The following is a 25,132-nucleotide window of genomic DNA, read 5'->3' as shown; positions in this document are numbered from 1 at the left end:
AAGTTGGAAAAAATCTTCAGCCAATTCCATCTCTTCTTTTAAATATTTATGGTAAATGGTCACCTTGTACCACTCAAGTAAATGAGTTTTCCTCATTTTTCATTTAATTAAGTTTTCACCAGTTGAGAAGTCTTAAAATACAAATCTGATGCCTACTGTGAAGAAGGCTACTCCTCAGTTTCTTAAGAAGTTTTCTTAAGAAGAAATGGATCCTGGCACTTCTTAGCTCATATAAAAAAAAAAAAATATATATATATATATATAAATTAACTTACTTGTTGCTGCACTGATAGACACAAAACGTAAGTTTTATCCAAAGATCACAAAGTTGTCAAATAATTTAAATAGTTTCTCTTGAAAATGTATGTTTTTATGGCACTGAATTTGCTTGAGACATTCAAGCAAATGGTTTTCTCATCTCATTCATTTTGCAGACACTAAGCAGCCAATGTCCCTGTGATATATACAAGGAAAAGATGCTGCTACTGCTGAGTCAAGCTGCTTTCAATATATAGTTTGATGACAGACAGTGTTTTTTATTATCTGCTTTTTTGTATTTGTAGGTTATTTAAGATTCTTTCCAGTTGTATGACATTTGTAGCATTCTGAAGGATAAACTTGGACTACCACAGGGGCCTCCATTCATGAGATAAGTTCTGCTGAAGCACTCTAATGTGATTGGAGACTTTATTTAGATTATCTGTACCTAGATAGTTTCAATTATCCTCTATATCTAGAATAACAGAGTTACATCTTTTATTTAAACTCCAGTTGCTCAGTTTTCTGTTTTATCAGTGCCCCAGGCCATGCCATGGTGCTATCTGTCCCCTTCCAACAGTTGTCCTGTGCCTCATGCAAATGCCACTGCAGTACTTTGCAGCATGCAGCCCCATAGCCTGGGCCTTCCAAACTAGCTTACTTTTCCTAGGACTAGCAAGGTTATACAAATGATACTTGGGGAAGTGTTAACTATGTTTCAGTGATGCAATTCATTAGTGACTGCATGAAGGCTACTGCACAACTTAACTTGCAAATTTTAACAGTTTCCTCAATCCACATTTAATTTAGCCCTCATCCCTCTACTCTTACTGTAATACCCCTTGTTCTCGCTGCTTTGGCTTTAACTAACAATTCTATTCATAGTTATTGAGAAACAATTCAAAGCATGTTCAAGTCCTGGAGATCAAGATACAGCCAGCATATAGTACCCTGGAAATTTGTAATCCATTGGGATTTAAAAGCTATTAAATGACTTAGACAAAGCAAATTCCTTTTTCTGCTGAGCTGTACAGAACATTTCAGAGTATCAGATTGCCCAGAGAAACAAGGCAGGACTGAAGGCATCAAGCTGAATACTAGGAAGGATACAAAAAAGTGTCTACAAAGCTAGACATTTCTTTTTAGAATTTATTTACCCTATGTAACTCTACAAATTGAAAAGATAAATAAATAAAAATTCCTCCTTTCCAAGTTTGTTATTACAAAATAAAGTTTGCTAACATGCTTAGATGAGAGACCCCAGAAGAGGGGATGCAGGGCAGGAAGCCAAAGAATTTGCAGTGCCACAGGTGAATGTTCTCTTAATGCACCATTAATTGTCTATTGCTGTCACAGGTCTATTTTGGAAACACTAACTCCAGGAAAGAGAATGCAGTTTATGTGCTATGCCCACTTAGCCTCCTTGTGAAGACTGCCAAAAGCATCTTCTCCATAATTCCCAGATCTGTGATGGCAAAGTGTATATCTATGGGGAAAAAAATTCTTACCTGATAATTTACTCAGGCCACTTAATTTTACAAGCCTCTGACAAGTAGAATTGCAACCAAGGGGCAGAAAAAGGAGATACCCCTAATTAATTATCAATCAACTGCAGAAAATGCCAAAAAAAGAATAGGGTATGCCCACTTTGTACAAATATTTTTGACACAGGCACAATGAAGGACATGCTTTGTGGGAAAAATGGTGTCTTTGAGATCTGAGTTGTCCTACACTTCCAAGAAAGCCCACATGTTCTTTTTATGTGAGTGTAATGATAACTTACTTTTGATAGTGGTTCAAAGCCAGAAAACAAGATGCTATGATAACAAGTTTCACATGTGCATGTGATAATATGGATAAAGACAATTGAGGAAGTACCAGTCACCACACTCTTGAATACTGGTGAGTTAAGGCAACTTGTTCCACCTCCAGAAAATGCAAAGTAAATTTCTAGTTTGGCACTGAGAGTGAGTCCATAATGAACATCACTAAAGCAGTAGCATAACTTTTGCAGGGTGCAAAAGGGGATACACTCCACAAGTTCAGAAGGATTTATTTGCTTACACTCAGTATTGAAATTGAGAAGTGGATCCAGCCTAATGAAGCACTGGGAACCTGTATCCTATTTCGTACACATATCTCATATCAAGGTTAACTCTGTCTTTCACTCCCTCAAACTCAAATCAATTTTTGTCTGTTATAGTATCTCTATAGTATCTATAAGTGTTCAAAACTAATATTTATGTCAAAAGCCATGTCTGCTTGTCTGTGCCCCTAACAGTAGCCCAAGAAAGGCTACTTGCTCACAGGAGTAATTTGGTTTTACTTGAATTGGAAATTTAATCCATTCTGTGCCTGCTAAGGAAAACAGAAGCACAACTTGTTTTTCATGGACCTTAAATTCTAATAACCAGAGCAGGAGAAGACACTTGACTAAAATTAGCTTCAAATACACACATTCAACACATTTGTTTACATACATATGTATTATCCTGAATTATTTCAGTCTGATAGAGTTGTTTCTTGTAACTGCTTTACAGCCCTTCTTCTAAAGGGCTTTTCCTTTCTGTGTTAGCTGAGGGTCTTCATTACTTCTAGTCTAAATGGGATGCAGTGATTCACTCTGTAATTATACAGAACATTACTGGGCTCTGAGTGCATGGCAAGGGTGTTACAGAAGGAGCTCTGCCAGAACATTCCCAGTAGGCCAGACTGAGGTTTCCCCTTGAAGAATTTCCCATCTGACTGTTATCCACGTTTTAAAATATAAGTTGTGAACCTGCAACATGATCTCCTAGCTCCTGTGTCCACAGTGTGTTCTGATGGCTGTGGAATCAGGGGTTTTCTCTGGGCTTGGGATGCAGTCTGTGTTGGCCCTCGTTCTTTTAACTGTTTATTCTGTTCCCAAAAGAAGAGGCTGGAAGGTGAAACACAGCAGAAAATTGCATAGCATTTTTAAACCAGCTTGATATAAACCAATGACTACACATGGTATCTTTCAGCTGTTCCTAGAGCATCTAGAACAGCTATACTTGTATACATGCAGGAATATATTTTTATTAATTGAAAATAAATAAAATATTACATTTTAGTTGTTGGCTTGAATTATTATTAACTGTTCCCTTGCTCTTCTTTTCCCTTGCAGTGGAAACCTATATGCATTGGCACAAGTTAGTAAAATAACTAGAATAACTACAACAGGAGAGGTGCTTCACCAGTACAACTGGATCATGCCAGAACACCAGGAAGCAAAGTGGGATTTTAACACCAAATGTGCCAGAGCATAGCAACAACTCAAGTGAAGCAGAGGGAAAGGAGAGTGAATGATGGCATGAAGGTTAAGGTAGCGGAAAGGTTTAGCATATTCTAAAAGGTTATTAAAAGGAAACCCTCAAATCACAAGCACTATGTCAAAGCCAGATTCCTGGGAACAACAGAAAGGATAAGCACAGAACCATCTCACAATGGAAGTGAGTAGAAGCTCCATCACAAGAACCCCAAATCCAAAACTGGGGAAAGCCCTTCCTGCTCCAGCACATTTGTCTATATATCTTAACAGATGGTGTCAGAGATTATATGCAGGCATATTCTGCACTGTCAGCAGATCTGCTCTACTAACTAAGGGAACTTCCTCCCATCCCTTAGTTTTATCGCTCACAGGAGAAGACACCAAAGGGATGCATTCATCACACAGGACTTTGCACATGTCTTATTGGCACTCTGCATTTTGCTTGCATGGAAGAGCCTGGGGAGACCTCAGTCCTTGCAAAGCAGGTGGCCTAATCCCGTGTGAGTGTAGGGTTTCCTGTAAAACATGCAACTCCCTCCAGTACTGAATGACTGCACGTCTGTTTTACAGTGCTCACTATAACCAAAAAACCACCCAGAGCATGTAAATATCCCTTGAAGAATAATTTGGCAAGGCTGAACCCCAAGAAATTTTAGATTATTAAGCCTTCTGTTACAATGTGAATGACCTTAGTTCGTTCTTTCAGAGAAGACAACAGAGAAAGTTTATGTTGTCCCAGTGATCTAACTGGAAAAAACCTCAGGAGGTAGCAAGTTGCATGGAAAATTTAGTATGGGTCACTGCCTGCACTATCCTCACCTCAGCCTTTTTTTCTTAAGGAAAGAACAGGAAGGAAAGGAAGGAAGCAGAGAGGTTTCACAAGGTCTTTGAAGAGGCTAAAACAGTTAAAGTATTGCAAAATTTATTAGGAGCAGGCAGATATCTTTATGGGATCACCTGAGATAGCTGAAAAAGACAGAGAAGTTTTAGGCACATAAGCCCATCTTTACATGCAAGAGAGAAGCCTCAAGCTTAAGTGTGAAAATTTAGGTAAGTGTTCAGACAACTCAGGGCTTTGATGGACCATCGATATAACGCCCCAACAGCTCTATTCCCTGAAGGAAGCCCCTTCATTTTTCAGTACTGTTGATGACACCCATTTAAGAAAGCTTTACAAGTATCTGTACAACACAACTATGTGACTTCTCAAAATACATGCAGTATCATAGGGTTGTCTGTTCCAGTATCTTTTCAATTTAAAAGAATTCTGCCTATTCAAAATGTACTTTCAAACAAAACATTGATATTTTAGAACTAGGAACACGTGCAATATTTAAAATCCCATTTCAAACTAAAAGGTACTCAGGATCTGTAGGAAAATACTGGTCTAAATCTACTTTTAACTTTTGGAATTTCAAGCATCATGCAAGTAAGAGAAACCTGCTCAGAAAAATAACACAGAAATAAAAGAGGTAGGGATCCTATGAAAACCTGTAGTAAAAGCATGGGTATGGGTTTTATCTTGCATTATAAAAATAGTAAGATATCTCTACCCGTTCTTATCTTTACAACAACTGCAACCTACCTAATTTGTTAAGGTGAAGGAATTAGAAAGACAAAGGAACTGCCAGGGAAAAAAACCCTCTCCTGGCTGCTTCTGATGTGTTCTCTGAATTCTGAATGTTTTTTAACACACTCCTATCACTAAGCAGACCAGAACGGTCTGTGCCAAATTTACATGTGGCAATTTTAATAAAAAAGGGAAAAACACAGTCTTAGAGGCAATAAAAGGTTTGGCATATTTTGTTTACATGAAAGTGGGAAACGAGGTAAGTAAGCATCAACTTTTGCTAAATCCAATCTTATATTAGAAGTTAAACTTCCAAGGACAAGCAGGCAAAACCTACGTTGTACTACAGTTCTAAGCCTGCACTTAGATACACGCATGTCCTCTGCTCATGATTCTGTCTATCTAAACTCTAGCCATTAGTCCTAGTTCCGCTGGTTAAGCCTAAGTATTTTAAAGGTCCCCCATCCAGACTCTACAGAAGCAAGCTCTTTTATGTCATGTACCTAAGTTGATTGCAATAGCAGCCTATTTATCAGAGAAAAACTAAACACAAAACCATAGGGAAAAAAATGTGTATTTAGCAAGTCAGAGAGTTTATTCCTACTAATGGTGACTACTGGCCCACTCTAAGTGGAAGGGCTTATTAAGCAGACTTCTGTAGGAATCTGCCCTGAAGCATTTCCTATACTACCCTTTACTTACACACTTAGATGACAGAACAGGGTGCATGCTTATCACATTTGAGTAAGACAAAACGATGGGTCTGTAAGCATGTTTCATGACAGAACTACAATTCAAACTAATCTTAACGAATCAGTGAAATAACTTGAAGAAAGCCAGATTCAGATTAGCAAGAAGTCTCGATTCTCCCAATCATACTTTCTGTGATCTTCATGGAAGATTCCTATCCTAACTGACATCTACACTGCAGCCTTGAAAAGGGAGAATAGCAAGAAGACTGTTTTTCCTGCCAGATTATGTCTGAGAAGCCTTAAAATTTAGGTGTATAAGTGATTCAAAGACTACAAAATAAGAAGTCACTCAGCAGAAAACAACTCCCTGGTTGGAATCCAAGCATTTGGCAAGCAATGGATAGCTGTAAATTTTGTTTCTGTCAGGGTGCTCTTTCAGTGGTGATGCCCATTTCCCTCTTCTATTTTCATATGATCCTCTAATTTCCCTTAGCAAAAAGAAATCTAATATTGGAGATTTGTCAGCGATATTGGAGAAAAAGAAAGAAGATGGTGAAGACAGAATAATAATGAAACAAAGCTGAAGAAACAGAGGATAGAGGGAGAGTCAAAGTCAATAGGTAGAAGAGTGTTCATGGAAAGCTAAATAAACCAAAATAAAATGAAGTGGATTCCATGATGTGTTCCATGGGTATGCACATTTCCTGAGGTCTATATTATCATCCTTGAGAAGAGACCCCAACACTTGTGTTTTCTCCCCAGCTTTGCAACAGCCTTCAAGGCACTTAAGACAGGAATTTTAAGATGTTTTTACTGTCCTAAATGCTGAGCAAATTATGACCCCTGATCCCTCACAAGGGACTATAATCCTTTTAACAATGATAGGAGCAAATGTTAGCCATAGCTGAGTGCTTTTCAGCATCCCACTTCTGTATTCAAGGATAATAATAAACCCTCCATATTCCACAGCACTATTTTGGGGGGAAATTAACCATTGTTTTTGAGATGCTCACACACTACCCTGAAAAAAAGCCCAATAAAGAAACAGTAGCAAGAGAGATTAGAAAGTTGACAAAACTATAAATGTCTTGTAAATATAGAATTGTGAAAAAATGAATCAAAACCAGAACCTACTGTGAACAGATGGAAAACAACACATAACAACTACCAACATCTTCAGAATCTGTTCACTGTCATCCAATGTTAATTCTGCATTTAAAAACCAAATCAAGCTTTTTAGTATAAACCAGTTACCTACCACTGTAAATCTAGTTACATGCTAGTTATCCTTCCTTCCTTAAACTCTTAGTGAATGTGCCAGCCCCTTCAGTATGGAGAAAGAAGTGGCTCATGGAACTGTTAAGAATAGCAATGACTGTGAGTAACCCCACAGATGCAATCTGAGAAAGCATTTTCACATACAGAAATCTTTTTAGCTTTCACCTCTAGGATGAAAAGTCACTGTCCCTACCTCTCACTAATAAGGTCAGTTTTGGGCACCTCCAATGAAGCTGCCATTTCTGGTGGTTTAAGTGATGGGGACACCTGTCCTGCCGAGAGCTAAACTGAGCATACAAGTCACCTCACAGATATTACCAAACAGTCTGCATGTGTTAGCAACCCTGTCACTTACTCACCTGGCCTGGGTTCAAAACACTGACCTAAAAGTGAAAGGTTCCCGTCAGCCACACATTCCCAACCAATAAATTAAAAGTCCATCTTCAGCACAAGGTTATCTTTCATCATGAGCTGGGGTGTGGGAGCTATCAGAATATTCCACTCAGAAGGCTTTGCAATACTGAGACTTTTAATTAATAACGTCGCTGCCTTGCTAAGCAGTGCAAGTCAGCTTTCTCTTGTATGTGAATGACTATTTTTGTAGTATAGTTTGTTCATGCACATCCTATGCATGAATCCTTGGAAAAAGATGGTTCCTAACAGCATCCAGGCAATATTGCATGAGAATCCTTTGTCCGGATGCACAAGTAAAGCTGTATTACGGCAGCCCTGGATAATTCATACTAGCCAGATGGAGTAATGGGGAGCAACCCCTTGTTGTTTGTAATGATCTTAACTCTTCATTTTCCCTTCTACTTCAGTAACAATATGCATGACATCATTTACAGTTACACAAGAGTCTGCTCTCTTTGCCTTTTATGTAAAACAACAGGTATGTTAATACCTTGTCATAACAGAACTAATACCTCTGGATTTTGGATTACATACCATTATTCAATGCACATTCTCAACGTAGACAATTAGCACTAGAGAATAGTAAACAATGGTATAGTCTCTGAAGTAAACAAAGTTCTCAAGTTACTAACAAATTTCTAAGTTATAATAGCCCCCGTATTAAATTGCATTCTCCAATGAGAGTGAAAAGACAGACTGTGAGTAATGACTCAGTGTTTGAGTTCTTGCTCTTCCACAGCTTTCTGTATGACTTCTTCCACGTTATAAAACTTCTTTACATGTCCAAAACCTTTATGCCACAGTAGACGTGAAATATAAATACATTCCATGGACTGAGACCTTTAAATGCAGAATTAGACAGGCTCTACTAATCTTTACAATGGAATGTATTTCACAGTCTCATGTACATTTTGAAAATTTAAAATGCTGTAGCAAGTGAGAGAACGTGTATTTCATAATCCTCAAGAAACAAATATTGGTGAAAAAGTTATCTGTGAATCAAGTATATTCAGAACAGAGTTCTTAAATGGCAGTAAAGTTTTGAAAACAAACCAAACACAAACAAACAACAAAAAAAAAGGAATCACTGGAACAACACAAATGCAAAGTTTTGAATAACCTATTTTTGGTCAATGGCTTTTGTTCTCTTTTCTTTTCAGATGTTGATTTTGTATTTCCCTCAAAGGAAAATTTTATGAACATGCTGATCTCTTTAAATTGGTAATATTGTTTCTAGCATTTAATAATTCAACAATTAACAGATCATGGGAGACTTGTTCTTTGTTACATGCAGCACTGCTGAATTTTGCCCTTCAAAATGCCTCTTACTGAAATCTGCAGAAATAGAGATCATCACCCACAAGGACCAGCACCTTTCTGACAGAACCAGGGTACTCTTACATGGCATGGCAGGGAGTTCACAGCATCCAGCCCAAACCTCTGAGGACTGCCAGCTATTTGCATGGCACAACAGTATTTTCCTCTAACAGGGTAAGCTAACTCTAGAGCATCCTAAGCAAATATTCTCTGCTCCGATACACTGCACTTTGCAGAGCTTGCATGTACACTCTATAAACAAGTAAGCCTGACATTACAACCTGAGGTAGTATGGCTACACCTTACGCAGCATTCCCGATTACTTTACACCCCAGAACCTTACAGTGCATGCCTACAAATAAATTAGTTCTTGCCCAGTTGTCAGGGCATTAAAATAGATTTGCCACTACACTGCACAAAGTTGAGTGCAGCAAAGAAATGTACACATTTTTACAAGAGTTTTAATGGACTCTGTCACCCATGTAATAAAGACTGCATCTTTGCATTTATACAGAGGTACATATTCATATCTCATAAAGTGCTGTTCAAATACCCCTCCCCAACCAGGCAGGCTGGGCACTAGGGACCTAAGCGAAGAGCTTGCAGAGCATGAAGTGCATAGGTTCTGTTAGAAATTCCAAAGTACTGATGCACACTCCAAAATATCTCTTTTCCATGCACCGTCTCTCTTGCTCTCTACAAGACTTTTAGATACAGATCTCGGGTGAACAAAATTAAGACAACTCCCGATACTTTTGAAGGCATGCTCAATTAATGGAACAGAGACCTATATGCATTCTGGTGCTTTCTGCACCACTTTTGAGCAAAGAGACATTTGGGAGGTCTCACTCTAAGTGCTAGTTAGACAGAGGATCTAAGTATTGAAAAACCAAGGAAAAAAAGGATAGGGAAAGGTATTTCATATGTCATGGGACCAAAATATACAACAAGAAGTTAAAATGTGATAGGGTCAAAAGAAATTTGCCATTTCTAAGTGTCTTGGAATGAGTTAATTCTGGAGCACCACCTTTCCTGTGTTTCTGCTTCAGAAGAGTATCAACAACCTAGAAGGCCTCTTCAGAAAAAGACTTGCATTAAAAATGCCAACAGTTTTGGAGGGAACTGTTTCAGCAATGATAAAATATCTGAGACCAACCATTTTACTGTTTTCTCTCTCCCTCTATATGCTTTTCCAGTTTTCCACTTCTTCACTGTTACAGAAGAAAAGACTAATCTCTGTTTCATTTGCCTCTCCCAGTGGGAAGTTGAAAATGAAGTATAGGTAATCCCAAAGGGGATACTATGGTGGATCTGCAAGGGAGAAATCTGCAGGGGTGTTTTAAACAGAAAGTCAGTGCCCCTCATTCTGCCTGGGGCTTTCTCTCAAGTATATTAAACAAAGAACATGCATTACCACTACCCTGTCAGTGCCAAATGAACCTTCTTAATAAAGAGATAGGATCTCCTATTATTTCCAGTCTCGGGTCCTTCTTCCATCAGCTGTACCCTACAGTGTTCTTCCTAGTTTCCCAAGAGCTCATGAACTAGCACAGATGCTGTTGGCTAACAGTTTTGTTTGAGCAGATATATATTTACATGGCCAAACACTATTTAGGATGAGATGAAAGAAGCATTCACACATTACAGTATGGAAGGAACTAAAGGTATGCCCTCTGGAAATAGAAGGATTAATTAAAGTAGGCTAATCCAGGATTTAGTTGACTGGCTTTCCAAATGTCTTTCCCTTGTTTTCTCTGTTGATTTTCTTCACCTTGCTATCTTTATCCAGTAATTATATACTACACTGCCAGGTGAGTAAGTAAATCCATTATAAAATGGTCAATACAGAGTGGGATAAAACTGTGTTTCTATCCAATTTAGCAACATTCTTTAAAGCACTTCCATAATCATAAAAGCAGGTCTTCTGACAGATATTGAAAGGTTTTTCAATTTTAGCCTCACCAAAACACACAGCGTTAAGTCCCTGACACCAATAAATGATGGGAAAATATGTCAATAGTCAGATCCCAAAAATCAAATTTACACAGTAAATGTTGTCTTTGCACTCTGTTATGTAGTACATTTGGAGATAACCAAATCAAGTTTCGCTTGTAATCTAAACTAAGGTTTTTCAGTTGAGACTCTTATAGAGAAAGGAAAACCTCATGCGCTAATTCCCAATTATGCAACAAAAGGGTTTTTGTGGCATATATGTGTGGCATATATGCCATGTTACTCAGTGTAGTATTTCTCAATACACAAAGCATATAATCTGTCCATGTGAACTACTTCACTATTGTAACTGATGACTAAAAAAAAAAATCAATTTTTATTTCATGCTTGTTTTAAGAAACTGATTTTTAAAGAATTTAGTTATTTCTGTGATTAAAGATACCACTTAAACATACCTAGTTAATTTGTTTAAGCTTTAATTTTTTTTTAATGAGGTATTATCTATAGAATAACATTTTCTAAAACATTTAAAATATCCTGTAAGCCAGAAGACTTTCAGAAAAATTTAAGAGTTTCTAACTAATATTTAGTGAGGCTCAGGTTCCTAAATTACTTATCTTTTCTTTGAACCAGAATAAATAGCAAAACATTACTCAGGATCTTTGGATGACTTGATTATATATGAATAAGAAATTTAACTAAGTAACCTGTCCTCAAGCACTAAGAATAACTAAGAATAGATAGGTAAATAAACAACAATGACTGTAACTGTTGAAGGCATAAACAACAGTTTTAGACAGTAGAGAGTTTGTGATAAGCAAACTGCTTCATCAATTAAATAACCAGTTCTTTGTTTATAGCATATCTCTTCTCAACAGGAGCCATGCTGGGACCTGTGCTTGGTCATGGAAATGAAGGCCTTAGACAAAAGGGAAGAAAACCAACTTCAGCCTCATGTATGGTGTTTTGCTTGTCTTTTAATATTAATGCCAGATGGATGATAAGTGCATTATACATAATATGTGCATGCACAGATACAGCTGCTTGTGGGGCTGCACTGCAAATTCCATTACTGAAATTATTTAGGATTAAGAAGTATTAAGAGGGACAGTTGCCTCAGATTTCTTCCATGATCTGGTATATAGCAGATGATCATTGTCCCAGGAAATAAAGGGGACTGGAAGACTACGGATAGTAGTAGAGTCAAAGATGGTCAGCTACTCTGCCAAAGAAAACGTGGTGGAACTGCTCTCCAGAACAGAGCTGGAGATGAGCTTGGACTACAGAGGTTTTCATAGCCCAAAGGAACTCCTCTAGGTAAAATAATACCCCAGAGCTACACAATAATTTACAGTGGGGTGTTTAGAGTTTTTTGCTTTTTTAAAATTTGAATTTAAGGCAGCTGGGTACCAGTTTTCTTCGCATTAAAGAGTGCAATGTCTTAAGTCTTGCAGCAGTGAAAAGCTACACTGATGCCAAGATTAAATATAAAATGGAGTTTAAAAAAAAATCACTTAATGCTAGATAGTTAAGCCTTTCTATGACTGCCGAAATAGCAGGCTGATTTTCAAAGGTGCAAAATAGACAGAAGTTCCTCCTGACGTCAGTGGAAATGCCTGGGTGTTCAACACCTATAAAAAATATGAGTGTTTCCTTAGATGCTTAAGGAATAATCACAGATGCTAATTTTAGCCTGGGGTAGTCACTTTCCACAGACTCCTGCTATGGTAGTGGGGGTGAGCAAGGCTTTTCAGGGGGGCAGTTAAGATTAGAATCTGTCTGCTCTAAATTAGGTTCTGCAAGTTATCAAAGTAATGGATGGGTGGTCCTCTTTAATTAACAAGTTTTTTGAAGAGAAACAAAAACAAACATCAGATTTCAAGTTGAAGGAATTCTGGCAGTTAAGAGCAGTTGGGAGGAAGCATTTGAAGCAAATGGAAAATCTTAGTCTTATCAAGTACAGTAAACACTTAGCACTGCCATCTGCAAAGCCAGTACATAGGTATTACAACCACTGTTTTGGAGATGTAGACATGGACAAAGCAATGTGTCCTTATAATTCAAAAGTGGGGAAAAGCAGGACCAGACATAGGAGCAGCAGTGCCCCTTCTTGCACTTAGAACCGAAGTTTAGGATTTATTTTCTCTTCTCTGTGCACACTCAGAAATTTTAGGACCAATTATAGAAACTAACTAAAAATCAGCCAGACAGCTGTCACCTTCTGTTTCCCTCTGGACAGGCTTTCAAAAGTATGAAATGTATTTCTACAAGCTACCATTTCAAGTAGGAGACACTTTCATAAAAGGAGATCATTGCATTTCAAAGTCTTCTGCCTCTGTCTCTTCCTGCAAAGCAGTAACACCTGCCCTGTAAGCTTTCCACACCAGTAGTTTGAGGATTACTGAGACCACGTTGTCTTGATCTGTACTGAAGTGTTCCTTGTACTGCCAGCAGGAAGAGGTACTACAGGTTCTGTACAGAAACAGGCACAGAAGGTGATCATAACACTGTGTCTGCTGGTTAAACAGTGTGAAAAGAGGAACCTTCTATCTTTAAATACATGCCCAATTTTATCATGTAGAAATAGAGCATTGTATAGGACCTGCATAGTTATGATAACCTTTATGCATCAAGTCTCTCAACCTGAGGCACATTTCAAACCAACAAATCCAGTGATCTAAGAAAAAATGTCACACACTCTTATCACAGCATTTCATTAAATGGTGTTCCCAAACCACTGAAGATGTGAAAATCCCCCCAAACTACTAGGAATGAAATTTAATTTAGGAAGAAATGGAGTGCTCAGTGTGAATACACTCTTCTTCTGGAATCAGCTGACAGTAAAGAATGCATGGTCGTAAAAGAGATACTCACTCAGAGTCAGCAACTTCTCAGTGCTCACAGTGGAGGAATACCACATCAGATACACATTGTTTATCCCAGCAATTATGGCTCAGAAGAAATTATGCTTGGCAGGAAAGACATTCAAATCAACTCAACTTTGCCAACTGTGTAAGCACTTTCATATTTGTTTATTTGTAAGGCTATAAAATAACACATAGGAGGGACATTTTTTGACCACAAATCCCCATCTAATTCTGTTTCATTGAAATGTTTCTTCCTAGATCATGTCTACCTGAATTCCAGCTACAAATCCAATGCATTATTCTGTAAGCAGGTTCTGCAGTACAATTTCTAAAATAATATTAATATCTACATATCAATCACCATTTGCAATTAAAGAAAATCTTAATGCTCAGTCTTTTTGAAATGAATCAGTAGAACTGTACAGTGCAATTCAGAAATCACTACCTAAACTGAAAATCATTAAAGAGATCAGAATTTATGCAACAGTGATCAATTCATGTGAGGCATTTGTTGGCATCTGATTTTTCCATCATAATGATGTATTTCGTTTTGTGAGAGGACAGAAGGGCTTTAATGAAAGATTTGACCTGGCCCCATTGGCCAAAAGCAGTCAAAATTCATTTTGCAAAGCTGTTTTAGCTTTATTTGGAAATAGTTGATGGAATCATGATATTTTCTTACTGATATTCATTAGCTTACAGAATTTACCCCAGCCCTGCTTTTGCTTGCACAGGGCGAGAAATTGTATAAGCATGGATTCCTTTTTACTGCAGTCTCAGGGCTGAAAACCCTAAGAGGTCTTCCAAGCAAACACCTTCCATGCCCCTCTCTTCAGCTCTCCAGTGACCCAAACAGAGATTCAGGCAAGATGCAGACATCCCAGCCCCAAGAGATTATTACAAAGTCCATTGCTTAGCACACAGCTTTTCTCCAGCTCTTAAGCACATTGGTTGCACCTTATGGAAACCCACTTAGGTCTATACTTTCTTCCAATCCTTATTGTCTTATTAATTGGATCAGCGTATCTACAGACAGACATTTTACTATATGAATTTCAGGGAAGGCCATGGTGTGTATCTATGAGTGAAGGAAGCAGGTAGCCTTTGCTTCCCATTATAAAATGGTTCTTACAATTTATTTTCATAATCATACAGTTCTGTTGCTGGCAGATATTTGGGGGTGAATGGCATTTAACAGCTAAACTGAGACTGTGGGAATTATCAATTTGACAACACTCAAAAGCATACAGAGCCTGGAATGGGTCAACATTGAGAGGTTGATTTGAGTTTAAACAGAATACATAATATTGAGTAATGTATTGACTTCTCTCACTTAGTAGTGGTAAAGAAAACCTTCCCATTCAAACAAAGCACCTACATAATAATTTCTAGTAAAGTGAATATCATAATAGTTTTCTTTGATTTTTCCTTTATATACCAGTACCACAGTATTCCAGGCTGCACACCTTATTGACAGCTTCCAAGACAAAATATGATCGTTCCACTATCCTTTCAGCATGCTCCTCTCAAGCACCATTCCATGCAAGTAACATCAGCAAGAGGAATTTAACATGTTACTATTTTAACAAGCACTAATCTCTAAGAGGCCAATAGTACAGAACAAGCCATAAACATATCCCATATTTCTACAGAGACTCCTTCTGCCCTCAAGGCAACTCTTCACAGGATGAGAGAAATTGCCACTCCATGGCCTTCTGTTGCATCAGTGTCTAATACCTGGGACAGTTACAGTATATGCTGAAAAAATCAAGACATGCTGTTGTAGAAAAAAAAATATTACATTTCTCCATTGACTACCAAGTTCTCAGGCAGACCTTCTATGGGGCCATCTCCCACTGAGATTTAACACACATAGGATTTAAGAGAAAACAAGAGATGTTCTTTGTGTGTCCTTAATACTAGAGCTTTTGGCATCCATTGTTTGAAAATAAAATTCTTGATGCACCTGGGGGAGGAACATTTGGCCTTGGAATGCTGAAACTTATGTTTCATAAGGTGCACTCTGCCTCTACAGTAACACATTATCATTTGGCAAGACAATGCTATTCTATACAAGGCAGCTAAATACTTGATGAATACTAGAAAAAAGTCTAAAAAAGGTGAAATTTTTGGTACTTTTCAACTATTAATAATAACAGAAAATCCTGCATTTCAACCAACAGAATTCCCAAGACACCTATATCATCCTAATTATCTACATAAAAGGTAAAGGAGGGAGAGAACTGCAGTGTAGGACTCAGCATATGAAATAGTATATGCTACCATGGCACATGGTTTTTCCATTATCATTCTGCTTTTGATTCTGGATGATTCTCCTCCTGGCATATTAAATCCCCTCCTGAAACTAGTTCTAAAGCTACTCAACTCAGGACTCTCCTCTTTATGAGAAATGTGCAACTGTTAACAGGTTTGTACTAGGACTAAGTAATGAGAAGGTTCATACTCTCTCAGAAAGGAGAGGACCTTTTGTTTCCCTCACACCTCCTACATTCATGTCCAGACCCTGCTCATGTTGCTCACTCGCAGAGGGGAATCCGTGCCTTCTCAGCAATCCCACTGGTATTCCAAGTGGGTAAGAAGTGTTACTTCACTAAAAACCCTCTAGTGGTGGTTTTGTGTGTTCCATGGGAGCCTAACCCCAAGGCTCATTATTCAAGGAAAGAATTTTACATGATTTAAAACAAACAAACAAACAAACCAAAACCCAAACCAATTGTATTTCCAGCTAACCCCAGTGAAAGAGGAAGACCTAGGCTGGAATGCCCTCTACACATTGCAGATGCTGTTGTATTCTCCACAACAATTGTTTCAATCTGGAGCCTGTAAATCCATGAGAAGTGGTTCTGCAGTACTGAATTTTGCTGGTGGCATCCAGCCTCTCCTGCCAAAAGTTTTCTACCTTACATTTATTTTTCATTCATTCAGCCTTGCTTATTTTTCTCCTCCAGTGAAGAATGAAGCTGTTTCCTTCCACTACATCTGTCTTCTCACTCCCTAGTAGAATTCTTACAGGAAGAGGTTTCTGATAAGAAATCAACTTAGATTCCATCCATAGAAGACCAGGCAAACTTCAGAGTAAATCCGGGACACTGACTGTAACTCTATTTATAGACAGTGAAGTCAGACTGAACACAAGGTCAATTTCTCTTTCAGGCTGCAATGAACCTCTCAAATCTGCTGAACTTAATGAAGCTGCAGCAACGTAAGAAAAATAAGAATATTGTCCATAATCCATAGTTCATAATCATAGCTCCTTCCAAATAATTTGCCATACATGTGACTTCCAAATGCTTTTTTTTTTTTTTTTGCTTGCAAGCACAACAGGAGTTATATTACCAGCCAAAGGAGGTAATGCAGATAAATCCTTATAGGTCACACTGGAAATGTAATTTGATATGCACTGCTGAAGACTGAAAAGACACAGCTTCTTTCCTTAAGAATCTTTTCTGAAGTCCTCACTCATGTACAACGTTCAGTGTCTTCAAGATTTGCATTCAGAAAGAGGGCAATATTAAGGTAAATAATATCTTAACTCTTCTTGTTTATTTTATACCAGTATAAAAAACCCAACCAAAAGGCCATAATTTACATTGACACCTACATTAAAACCCTTCTGCATTAACAAAGAGGTGCTACCAGAGTTATACAGCAAGCTAGAATATGATCATTCATCTCTAACAATATCAGTAAGGCAAGGAACATGTTCCCAGTTCTTTCCTTATGTGTGTTAGGGCAATAGTGTCAGACATGTCTGAATGACTGCAGAAGGCACAGGTTAAATATGTGAGCTCCGTTGATGCCTTACAATACAACTGTCCACACTTGTAGAAGTGTGGAAGGGACAACAATTGCTTCACAACCTTCCTTGGAAATCTAACAAACCACATTTCATGTCAAAGTTTTTAAAAAGCACGCTCACTCTTATAATTATTCATAGCAAAGTTGCAAATACGCAAGAGGGCTGTTTAACTCATGGCTCACCAAGCTGTGTTGGCAGATCAAAAGCATTGCAAAAATACAGTGTGTGTGCATTTCGAGTAGCATTGCTGTGCTAGGTTTCCTAAGCTAAGGGACACTGCATTTCCTTGTGTTCCTTTTAGTTATACTGAGACACAGGGTAGTGAAAACTAAAAGGTTTGTGGAGTCTGTTGAACTTTTCTTGAAAATTTAAGAAATAAATTTATTATGAAGAAAACAGGAATTGTGTTTTAAGTCTTCCATTAGAAGCTAGTATGAATTCCACTTCCACTCCAGTCCAGCAGGGTAGGGACTGAAAGACAGCTCATCTCTAGTCTGACAGACCATAGAACAAACCACTTATACCAGCTCTTACAAATATAACTGCTGTCCTCTTTCTACCAGTGGGAAAACCAAGGTCAGAGGTGAGCTGACCTTGTCTAGGATTACAGAGCAGAATGAAGAAAATAATCCCACCCTCTCTGGCCAGACTTCCTAACTTCCAATACTTTTTTATTTCTGTGTAGTACTGAAGGAACAAGGGGCCACTTCCATAGATCTTTCAGCTGCTGTTTTAGTGCACGTGGGCAGTGGAAGTGTAGTGGGTCAAGGAGCAGACTTCAGAAGTCTCCCATCTCATGGTATACATCTATATATTCAAAAGACACTAAGGCCATAGTTCTCTAATTACTTTCTACTGTAGACAGCATGTCCATCCAAAATACAATTTTTTCTTTCAAGTTGCTGTCTAAAATGCCCAACCATATGATCCTGTTTAAGTTTTTGCCAATAGTGTCTAACGCAGAAATGGTCAAATTGCTGCATTTTCTCGATATGCTGAGTTGACACAGGCTAAATGTTACCTCAGTTAATTCATTTAAATTGTTGTTCACATTCAGAGAGACAGTGCTAAACTACAGCTCAGCTTTCTTTCCTACAGTGTTCTTCATATATTTTTGGACATCTGCAACCACCAAAGAGCCTGGATTACAGCAGACCATAATACTCTACGAACCACAGTTATAATTAGGCGTCACCTCCATTGTAATCCTACGGACGTCATCATGTGTTACCAGCATCTGTTGACAGATTTCATACCAGGCATATCACTGAAATGGCAAGTCTGGAGAGGGCAGCCCACAATAGAAACAATGGCGTTTATTTTTGGTTTGTTCCAAGACTGTCTAATAGAAAATATATGCTGCCAACTGCCAGGGCTCCAGCAAGATCACTTCTGAATATTGTATTACCAGTTAGAACAAAGATCTGTGCCCATGTACTTGCAATCTTCTCCTAATGAATAACAAAACTAAGAAAGCACTTTCTGCAACTGCCTTAGCGCAAATTAGGAGAAGATAGAAGCCTTGACATTCTACAAAGTTTATCAGGCCCTTTATCATGCAAGTACTTACTTTTCATGTAATAATAAATTCAGACTTCTTTCCAAGATGAGGAATAAGGATCTCCTCTTATAAATTTTATTTGAATACAGTATCACATTAATACTAAAACTAAACCCTGGGAACTGGCAACATAAAGTAGCAAAACCACGCTCTCTACTCTCTGGAAGCAAAGCAGAGCCTGCTTTAATTTGTCAGTTGTGGAAATCTGATTTTCTGCTGAAGTACTGCTTGTTCAGAGGAATGGAAACTTAAAATTTTCAATGCAGTATAATTGCTCCCTGCTTTCCTGTAAAAGTCAAGAGACTTACTGTAAACATAAGAATGTCTACCTATTCCAAATTCTCCTTACTTTTTAACATTTATCTGCATTGAAGGAAAACTGCATTAGAGTGCATTACTATCTAGTAACCTGTCTATTTTATTTTCGAAACAGCCTTCTCCGAAATACTGGACAATTGAATCCTAGTTAGATGTAACACAACCTCTTACAGATGAGCAGTTTCAAATCACTAAAGAACTTTAGCACTGTCATTCTTGTTATAAAACATAAAAGTATAGTTCACCATCTGAAGAGTGCCAAATGAAAACAAATGCCAGCGTTGACGAGTACAACTTAATTATTGCTCAGGAGCTGCAGCAGCTGCTAGATCAAGAAAAGTGAACTTCAGCTTAGAACAGAACTTCTTCCCCTATCCTCACACAGGAGGATCTGAATAGGTATGAATGTAAGAAAATGAACAAAACCAGCTAAAAGTCACAGAATGAGGGAGGCTATAAGATCAGTCTGAGAGGAAAATATTGGTTCTACAAATTTTAATGGAAAAGCAAGCCCACTGGCCCCAAAAATTCTAACAGCTCTTACTTTTATAATTATACTTTTATAGTACAGCTTTTATAGAAGCTGTAACAGTGGGACAGACTCTGTCATAAGATCTAAATTTGCACCTTCTACTTAAGTGGCTCACCAATGCAAAATGCATATTCAAACTCATTGTCCAGACCACTGTCTCTCTCTCCCTCTCTTTTTTTCATTCTTGTAACCAGCCGATAACCTTTTAATCCCAGATCTGTCAGCTGTGACTTCAACATCACCTTTTAAATTAGGAAGCAATAAATCCTTTGCATTATTTCATCTTTCCTTTCCGTATGCTACTTAAAATTTAATGTTATGAAATTAGATATTGCAAATATTACTAAAGTACCAAAGCATTGACATGACTGCTGTTGGGATTATAATTTCTGCCTATGTTCAGAAAAAGAACATGGACAGTACTTGGTGGCACAATAGTTTTCTTACACCTACAAGGCAAGAAGGATTTCTTCTAAAACTGTATCCTGAGGAGTTTACAGACCTCTTTTTTTTTTTTTCCAGACAGTGAACTGGCACATAGGAACATAATAATGACGTACAGTTTTCCAAATATAGCGTGGAAATATTTCTAGGCAATATTTTCCTTGTCAAGTCATTCAGTCAGAATGGAGATAAATTCTAGAAAGAGCTGACTTGCAAGATTACAATTTCAAAAGTGATTTTTCAGTCTGCTCTCAGAAATACTGCAACCTTTTTTGCACACTAATTTTGAACCATCTCATTCATCTCTGTTTATAATTGCAATTTACTCTTTTTGAAAATCAATAAGGTGCGTACATAAATTCAGAGTCTGCTTTCTGAAAGGAAGACCCAGGAACTGAAGTTGAAAGTTACTGAAATACGTATACGTAAATTTAGAAGTACTGACAGAATATTTGCAGTGCAATATAAAAATAAACTCCCGACTCATAAATCATTTTCATCTGACATAGGTTTCACTTAAGAATCAAAAAAGTGAATGCTTTATCCTCAAAATATGGCAAAGCTACTATACATTATATACATGGTTTATACAATGTAAAATATATTTTATTAGAACCCCTTGCTGTACAACCCCAACAATTCCGGACACGGCACGGCAATAAGATAGGGCATCATTCCACACAGAAGCACACAGACAGATACACATTATTTCCAGACCTTCCTTTGCTGTTTCTCCCATGCTGGGTCCAGGAGCAGGTCCCTGTCCCATTCTTCTTCTTGGGTCATGTACTCATCTTCTTCATAGTTGTAGGTGTACTGCATGTTTGTTTCTATCTGATTCATGCTATTCATGCTACCCAGGGATCAGCTTCAGCTGCTGCAGCTTCTACTACGATTTAAGTTTAGTTTACTTGCTGAGGGGTTGTAAGTAGCAGTGTCTTTTTTCTTTCTTTCTTTTTTTTTTTTTTTCTTTTTCCAAGGTGACAGGGAATGAATATTGACGAATCTCTTTGAGAGCAGAGGCTGAAACTGCCAGGTAGGTGCTGACCTGTGGTGACCTTCCTTCCCTGTATCCCCTGTGCCTCTGCCCCTCGCTGCTGCTGCCGCTGCCGCTGCCGCTGCCGCTGCCGCTGCTGCCGCTGCCGCTGCCGCTGCCGCCGCTGCTGCCGGTCCCTGTGGCTGACCCTGCGGAGGAGCCCGGGGCGGCTCTCTGCCGCGGGTTATTATCCCCGCCGGGCCGTCACGTGGCTCGGGCGGCGGCCCCGGCCCCGCCGCGGGCACCCGGGCGGGCAGGGCTGCCGAGGTCAGCGAGGAGCGGCGGCTGCTCCCCTCAGCGCTCCGGCCCAAAACGACTGACCGTCGTGCCCGCCTGTCTGCTCTTCCAATCTGATACATGCCCGTCCTTTCGTTTTCGTTCTTTCTCTCTTACTGACATGTAATCCCACTCCCCAAAACCCGCCTGCGAGCTGCTAATGCAGTTCGACATCGCTTATCGTTAGTCTGAAGCCCGTGTCCCGCCTTGAGTCACTTGGCGTTTTCAGATTAAGGATTACACGAGCCAGCGCAGACAAGGACACCCAAGAGATGAAACGTTTTCCAGTGAAAATAGGTCTGGAGTTAACCATACAGCATGGAAGCACAATTAAAAGGCAACACGTATCTTTTTGTCCCGGAAACACACTCAGTAAATCCAAAAGCAGGCACCAAGAAGCACATACAAAGCTCTGTGGAACCTAGTAACTTTACACGTGTGACAGGAACCATTTGCCGGTGCTTTCCACAGGGCAAAATCTCAAAGGATAGCGCTGAGATCAAGCATCCTGGCAAGCATGTCCGGTATCTCCCGTGCCGTATCATTTCAGTTGCTTTGGCAACAATGTTTCTTCTGGGAACTGGCAAGTTTACTACGTTCTTCATGCAGCTTGTCATTAATGCCTGCACCTATCATCAGCCAAGGTCATCTTCTCTAGCGGTGCTCACACTGGATACAATTCGAACCTCACTTAGAAAAAGAAAATGCTCACCAAAGCTGTGCTTTTGGAAGCCCTAAATTACAAAACCAGGTGTAAGGGAAAACTATGTTCAGTAAAGGCTCGGTAGGTCTCTAAACCATTGGGAATGAATAACCAGAATAATTTACACCTAGACAGCATATGCCCTCCATTTCATATTGCTAACTAAAGCTCTGCTTTCTTCCAAGTCACCTTCTATCCCATAACTCCAAGCAATATAGAAGAACACGCACACATGCACAGAAAATACCTACTCCTCAGTTCAAAAAAACTTCGTAAATGCAGCACTAAGGTTGCAAATTGGAATTCAGAAGAGGATTGCAACAACTCATGCAATAAAAGCAAGCTCAACTTCTGAAAGACTGATGTGCATATTGTGAGAGAAACAGTCTAAAACTGAAATTCCAAATCTAAGCAGCCAGACAACCACATGCTTTTCCCCTGCTCAGTGCAAATATTCTCAAGGTTGCTATACTTCCACCTATGTAACAAAGTAAATGCTATGCTTAGACTTTTTTGCTCAAACACAGGTGAGCATTCTCTTTAGGATCCTCTGAGACAATATCAAATAGCAATTACAAAACAACATAACTCATGTACATATACATTATATGTGTGCTGGTGTACTTTGTGTGGTTTATTTTTATAGCCTGGTAGTCACCTTTGGTTTGCAATACAAGTCTACCTGCCATCACGTAAATGATAATTCAAGCCTTCGAAGTCAGTTAAACCTTTTCTTCTTTTTCGCTATATAGAGCACAGGAAAGTATCTTAAGGAAATGCAGGAAGAAGTCAGAGGAGTCCCAGAAGTACACACATAAATTGTAATGCTGTGACCCAGAGCTGTCCCCCATGCAAAGAGCTCTCCTGCACTGATGAAACCTGTGACCTTCCATGCACTCCCTCATTAGAGGTGAGCCACTGCAACCAGCTTTGTGCCTTTCCTTGGCACTGCCTTGTCTGGGGATCTACATGGGTGAAAATGGTTCTGCACCAGTCCCCACTGTGCACTACAGGTGAACCTTAAAGGTACTGATGGCTTCATACAGGGAGGTATTAGCTACAACCCATATTTCATTTGTTGGTCCTCACCCTCTAACACGGGCCAGGCTGCCTGTGTCATGAAATATCCAATCACACTGTGGATTAGGACTGGAATCAGACCCAGGCCTAGATTTCTAGAAGTCAAAGGACATTCTACCCAAATTTTCCAGAATTCTGAAAGAAGGCTATTAAGTTTTTTCATGAAATAACTGAATATTCTCAAAACATAGCTAGCCGCTGCAGCAAAGGTACTGCTCATTTTCCCATGTTTACTTGGTACATAGGTAAACAGTAGTTGATAACAAAGCAAATAAAACCAAAATGTCTTCATTGTTCCAAGGAACCAACAGCCAGGACCATAGCATCTCTCAGCTAGTCTGAGAGATTAAAAAAAATGAGTATTTCAAGACCCACTTTGGCTATATTAGCCAGGTTAGGTTGTATTAGTCCATTTTGGATCAAAAAATATTTCAGAATGAAAAATCTTTTTCATTCTGAAAATGTCAAAACAGGAGGCTTCAACATTGTCAGAGGGCATTTGGAGAACACTGGGGATTTTACCCATGAAACAGGATGCTAAATGGAATAGCGTCACTAAAAAAAAAAAAAAATTCCTGCCTATCTTGATAGAATCTGACCTGCTTTAGGTTCTCTAACTAACTGCTTACTGCCTCTTAATCAGACAGCATGAGTAGGCAGCAGAGATATTTATAGATGGAGCTTTAGAAGGAGTATCTGGTATTTTGTTTACTACTTTAATTTAATTTTATAAACTAACTGTGTGGATGGTAATGAGAAGCATATGAATGGAGGTCCACAGTGGAAAGAGCCAAACCTGAAGTGGAAAGAGAGCTGCCTCTTTCAGCTCAACAAGAGAATAGGAAAGCTGTGCCCAGTACAGCAGTATGAATAAGTTTGCTTCACTAAGGATCTTCTCACCTCAGAGGTAGGTTAGGACTATCCCAAATAAAGCTGTCAAACAGCCATGAACTATGTGTGCCTAAGGAGAAAGAAAATAAAACCAAAACAGAAATTAGCAACCTGAGTAGGAAAGAAAGGACAAAAGCCTCAATAGAGAAAGAAACACAATGAACCATATGAATAGGGAATTTTAAGTTGACACGGCAAGACACCTGAGAGCCAGCAAGTATATTTAAGGTAGAAATGACACAGGTTATTTACAATGTGACAAGACAAAAGAATACTCATGACTGCCAAACAGATTAGAAGAAGTAAGGTGGCAGGGAGAGATCAGAAATGGAGATGGCAGAGCTGAATTATCAATTATCTTTTATTCAGCAAAAGGTGTGCAGTTGTAGTTCATGCTAACATATACACTAGTAAGGGCCTATCCAGGAGAATGATGCCTTGAACCCAGGAGAACACTCTGGCAACCAGGCATCACTTCCCATGCATGAGGAGCACCAAAAAGGCCAGACCTTTCCTAGCAAGAGAAGGTGGTTTGTGAGTTCACACAAGTGAATACCACCCAAGTGAAAGCCTTCTGGTATGCTTTGCATGAAGTTCCTTGAGAATCAAAGGGCTTTTCTGGCTATAGGACATCAATCTTCATCATTCTTCTTAATGAAATTGAAAGTTTTTCACAGAGTTTATATTTAACATTCATTTACTTGTTAAAAGCCATCATATCATTCTTTCAAGAATTCTCTCCTTTGCATTTTTACTGTTTCTCAGACTTTCAATCCTTCAACATGTTTCTTATGCTTCCCTCTCAAAAAATTGTAGAATAAACTGACAACTTT

General features: G+C 38.8%; 1 protein-coding gene across 1 annotated transcript in view; it reads right to left on the bottom strand.

Annotated features, from left to right (window-relative positions):
* The window catches only part of ACTN2 (actinin alpha 2), a 69,017-nt gene extending 47,497 nt beyond the window's left edge, over window positions 1-21,520 (bottom strand). The window contains exon 1 of the mRNA XM_082303441.1: window positions 21,031-21,520. Within this exon, the coding sequence (XP_082159567.1) occupies window positions 21,031-21,165 (135 nt within the window). The 5' untranslated portion in view covers window positions 21,166-21,520. The remainder of the gene's footprint in view (window positions 1-21,030) is intronic.
* Between the last annotated feature and the right edge of the window lie 3,612 nt (window positions 21,521-25,132).

Source organism: Coloeus monedula (genome assembly GCF_965178545.1).
Source record: "Coloeus monedula genome assembly, chromosome: 2".
NCBI classification, from domain to species: domain Eukaryota; kingdom Metazoa; phylum Chordata; class Aves; order Passeriformes; family Corvidae; genus Coloeus; species Coloeus monedula.
The sequence above is the reverse complement of the archived record's forward strand: the minus strand, read 5'-3'. Positions and strand labels throughout refer to the sequence as shown.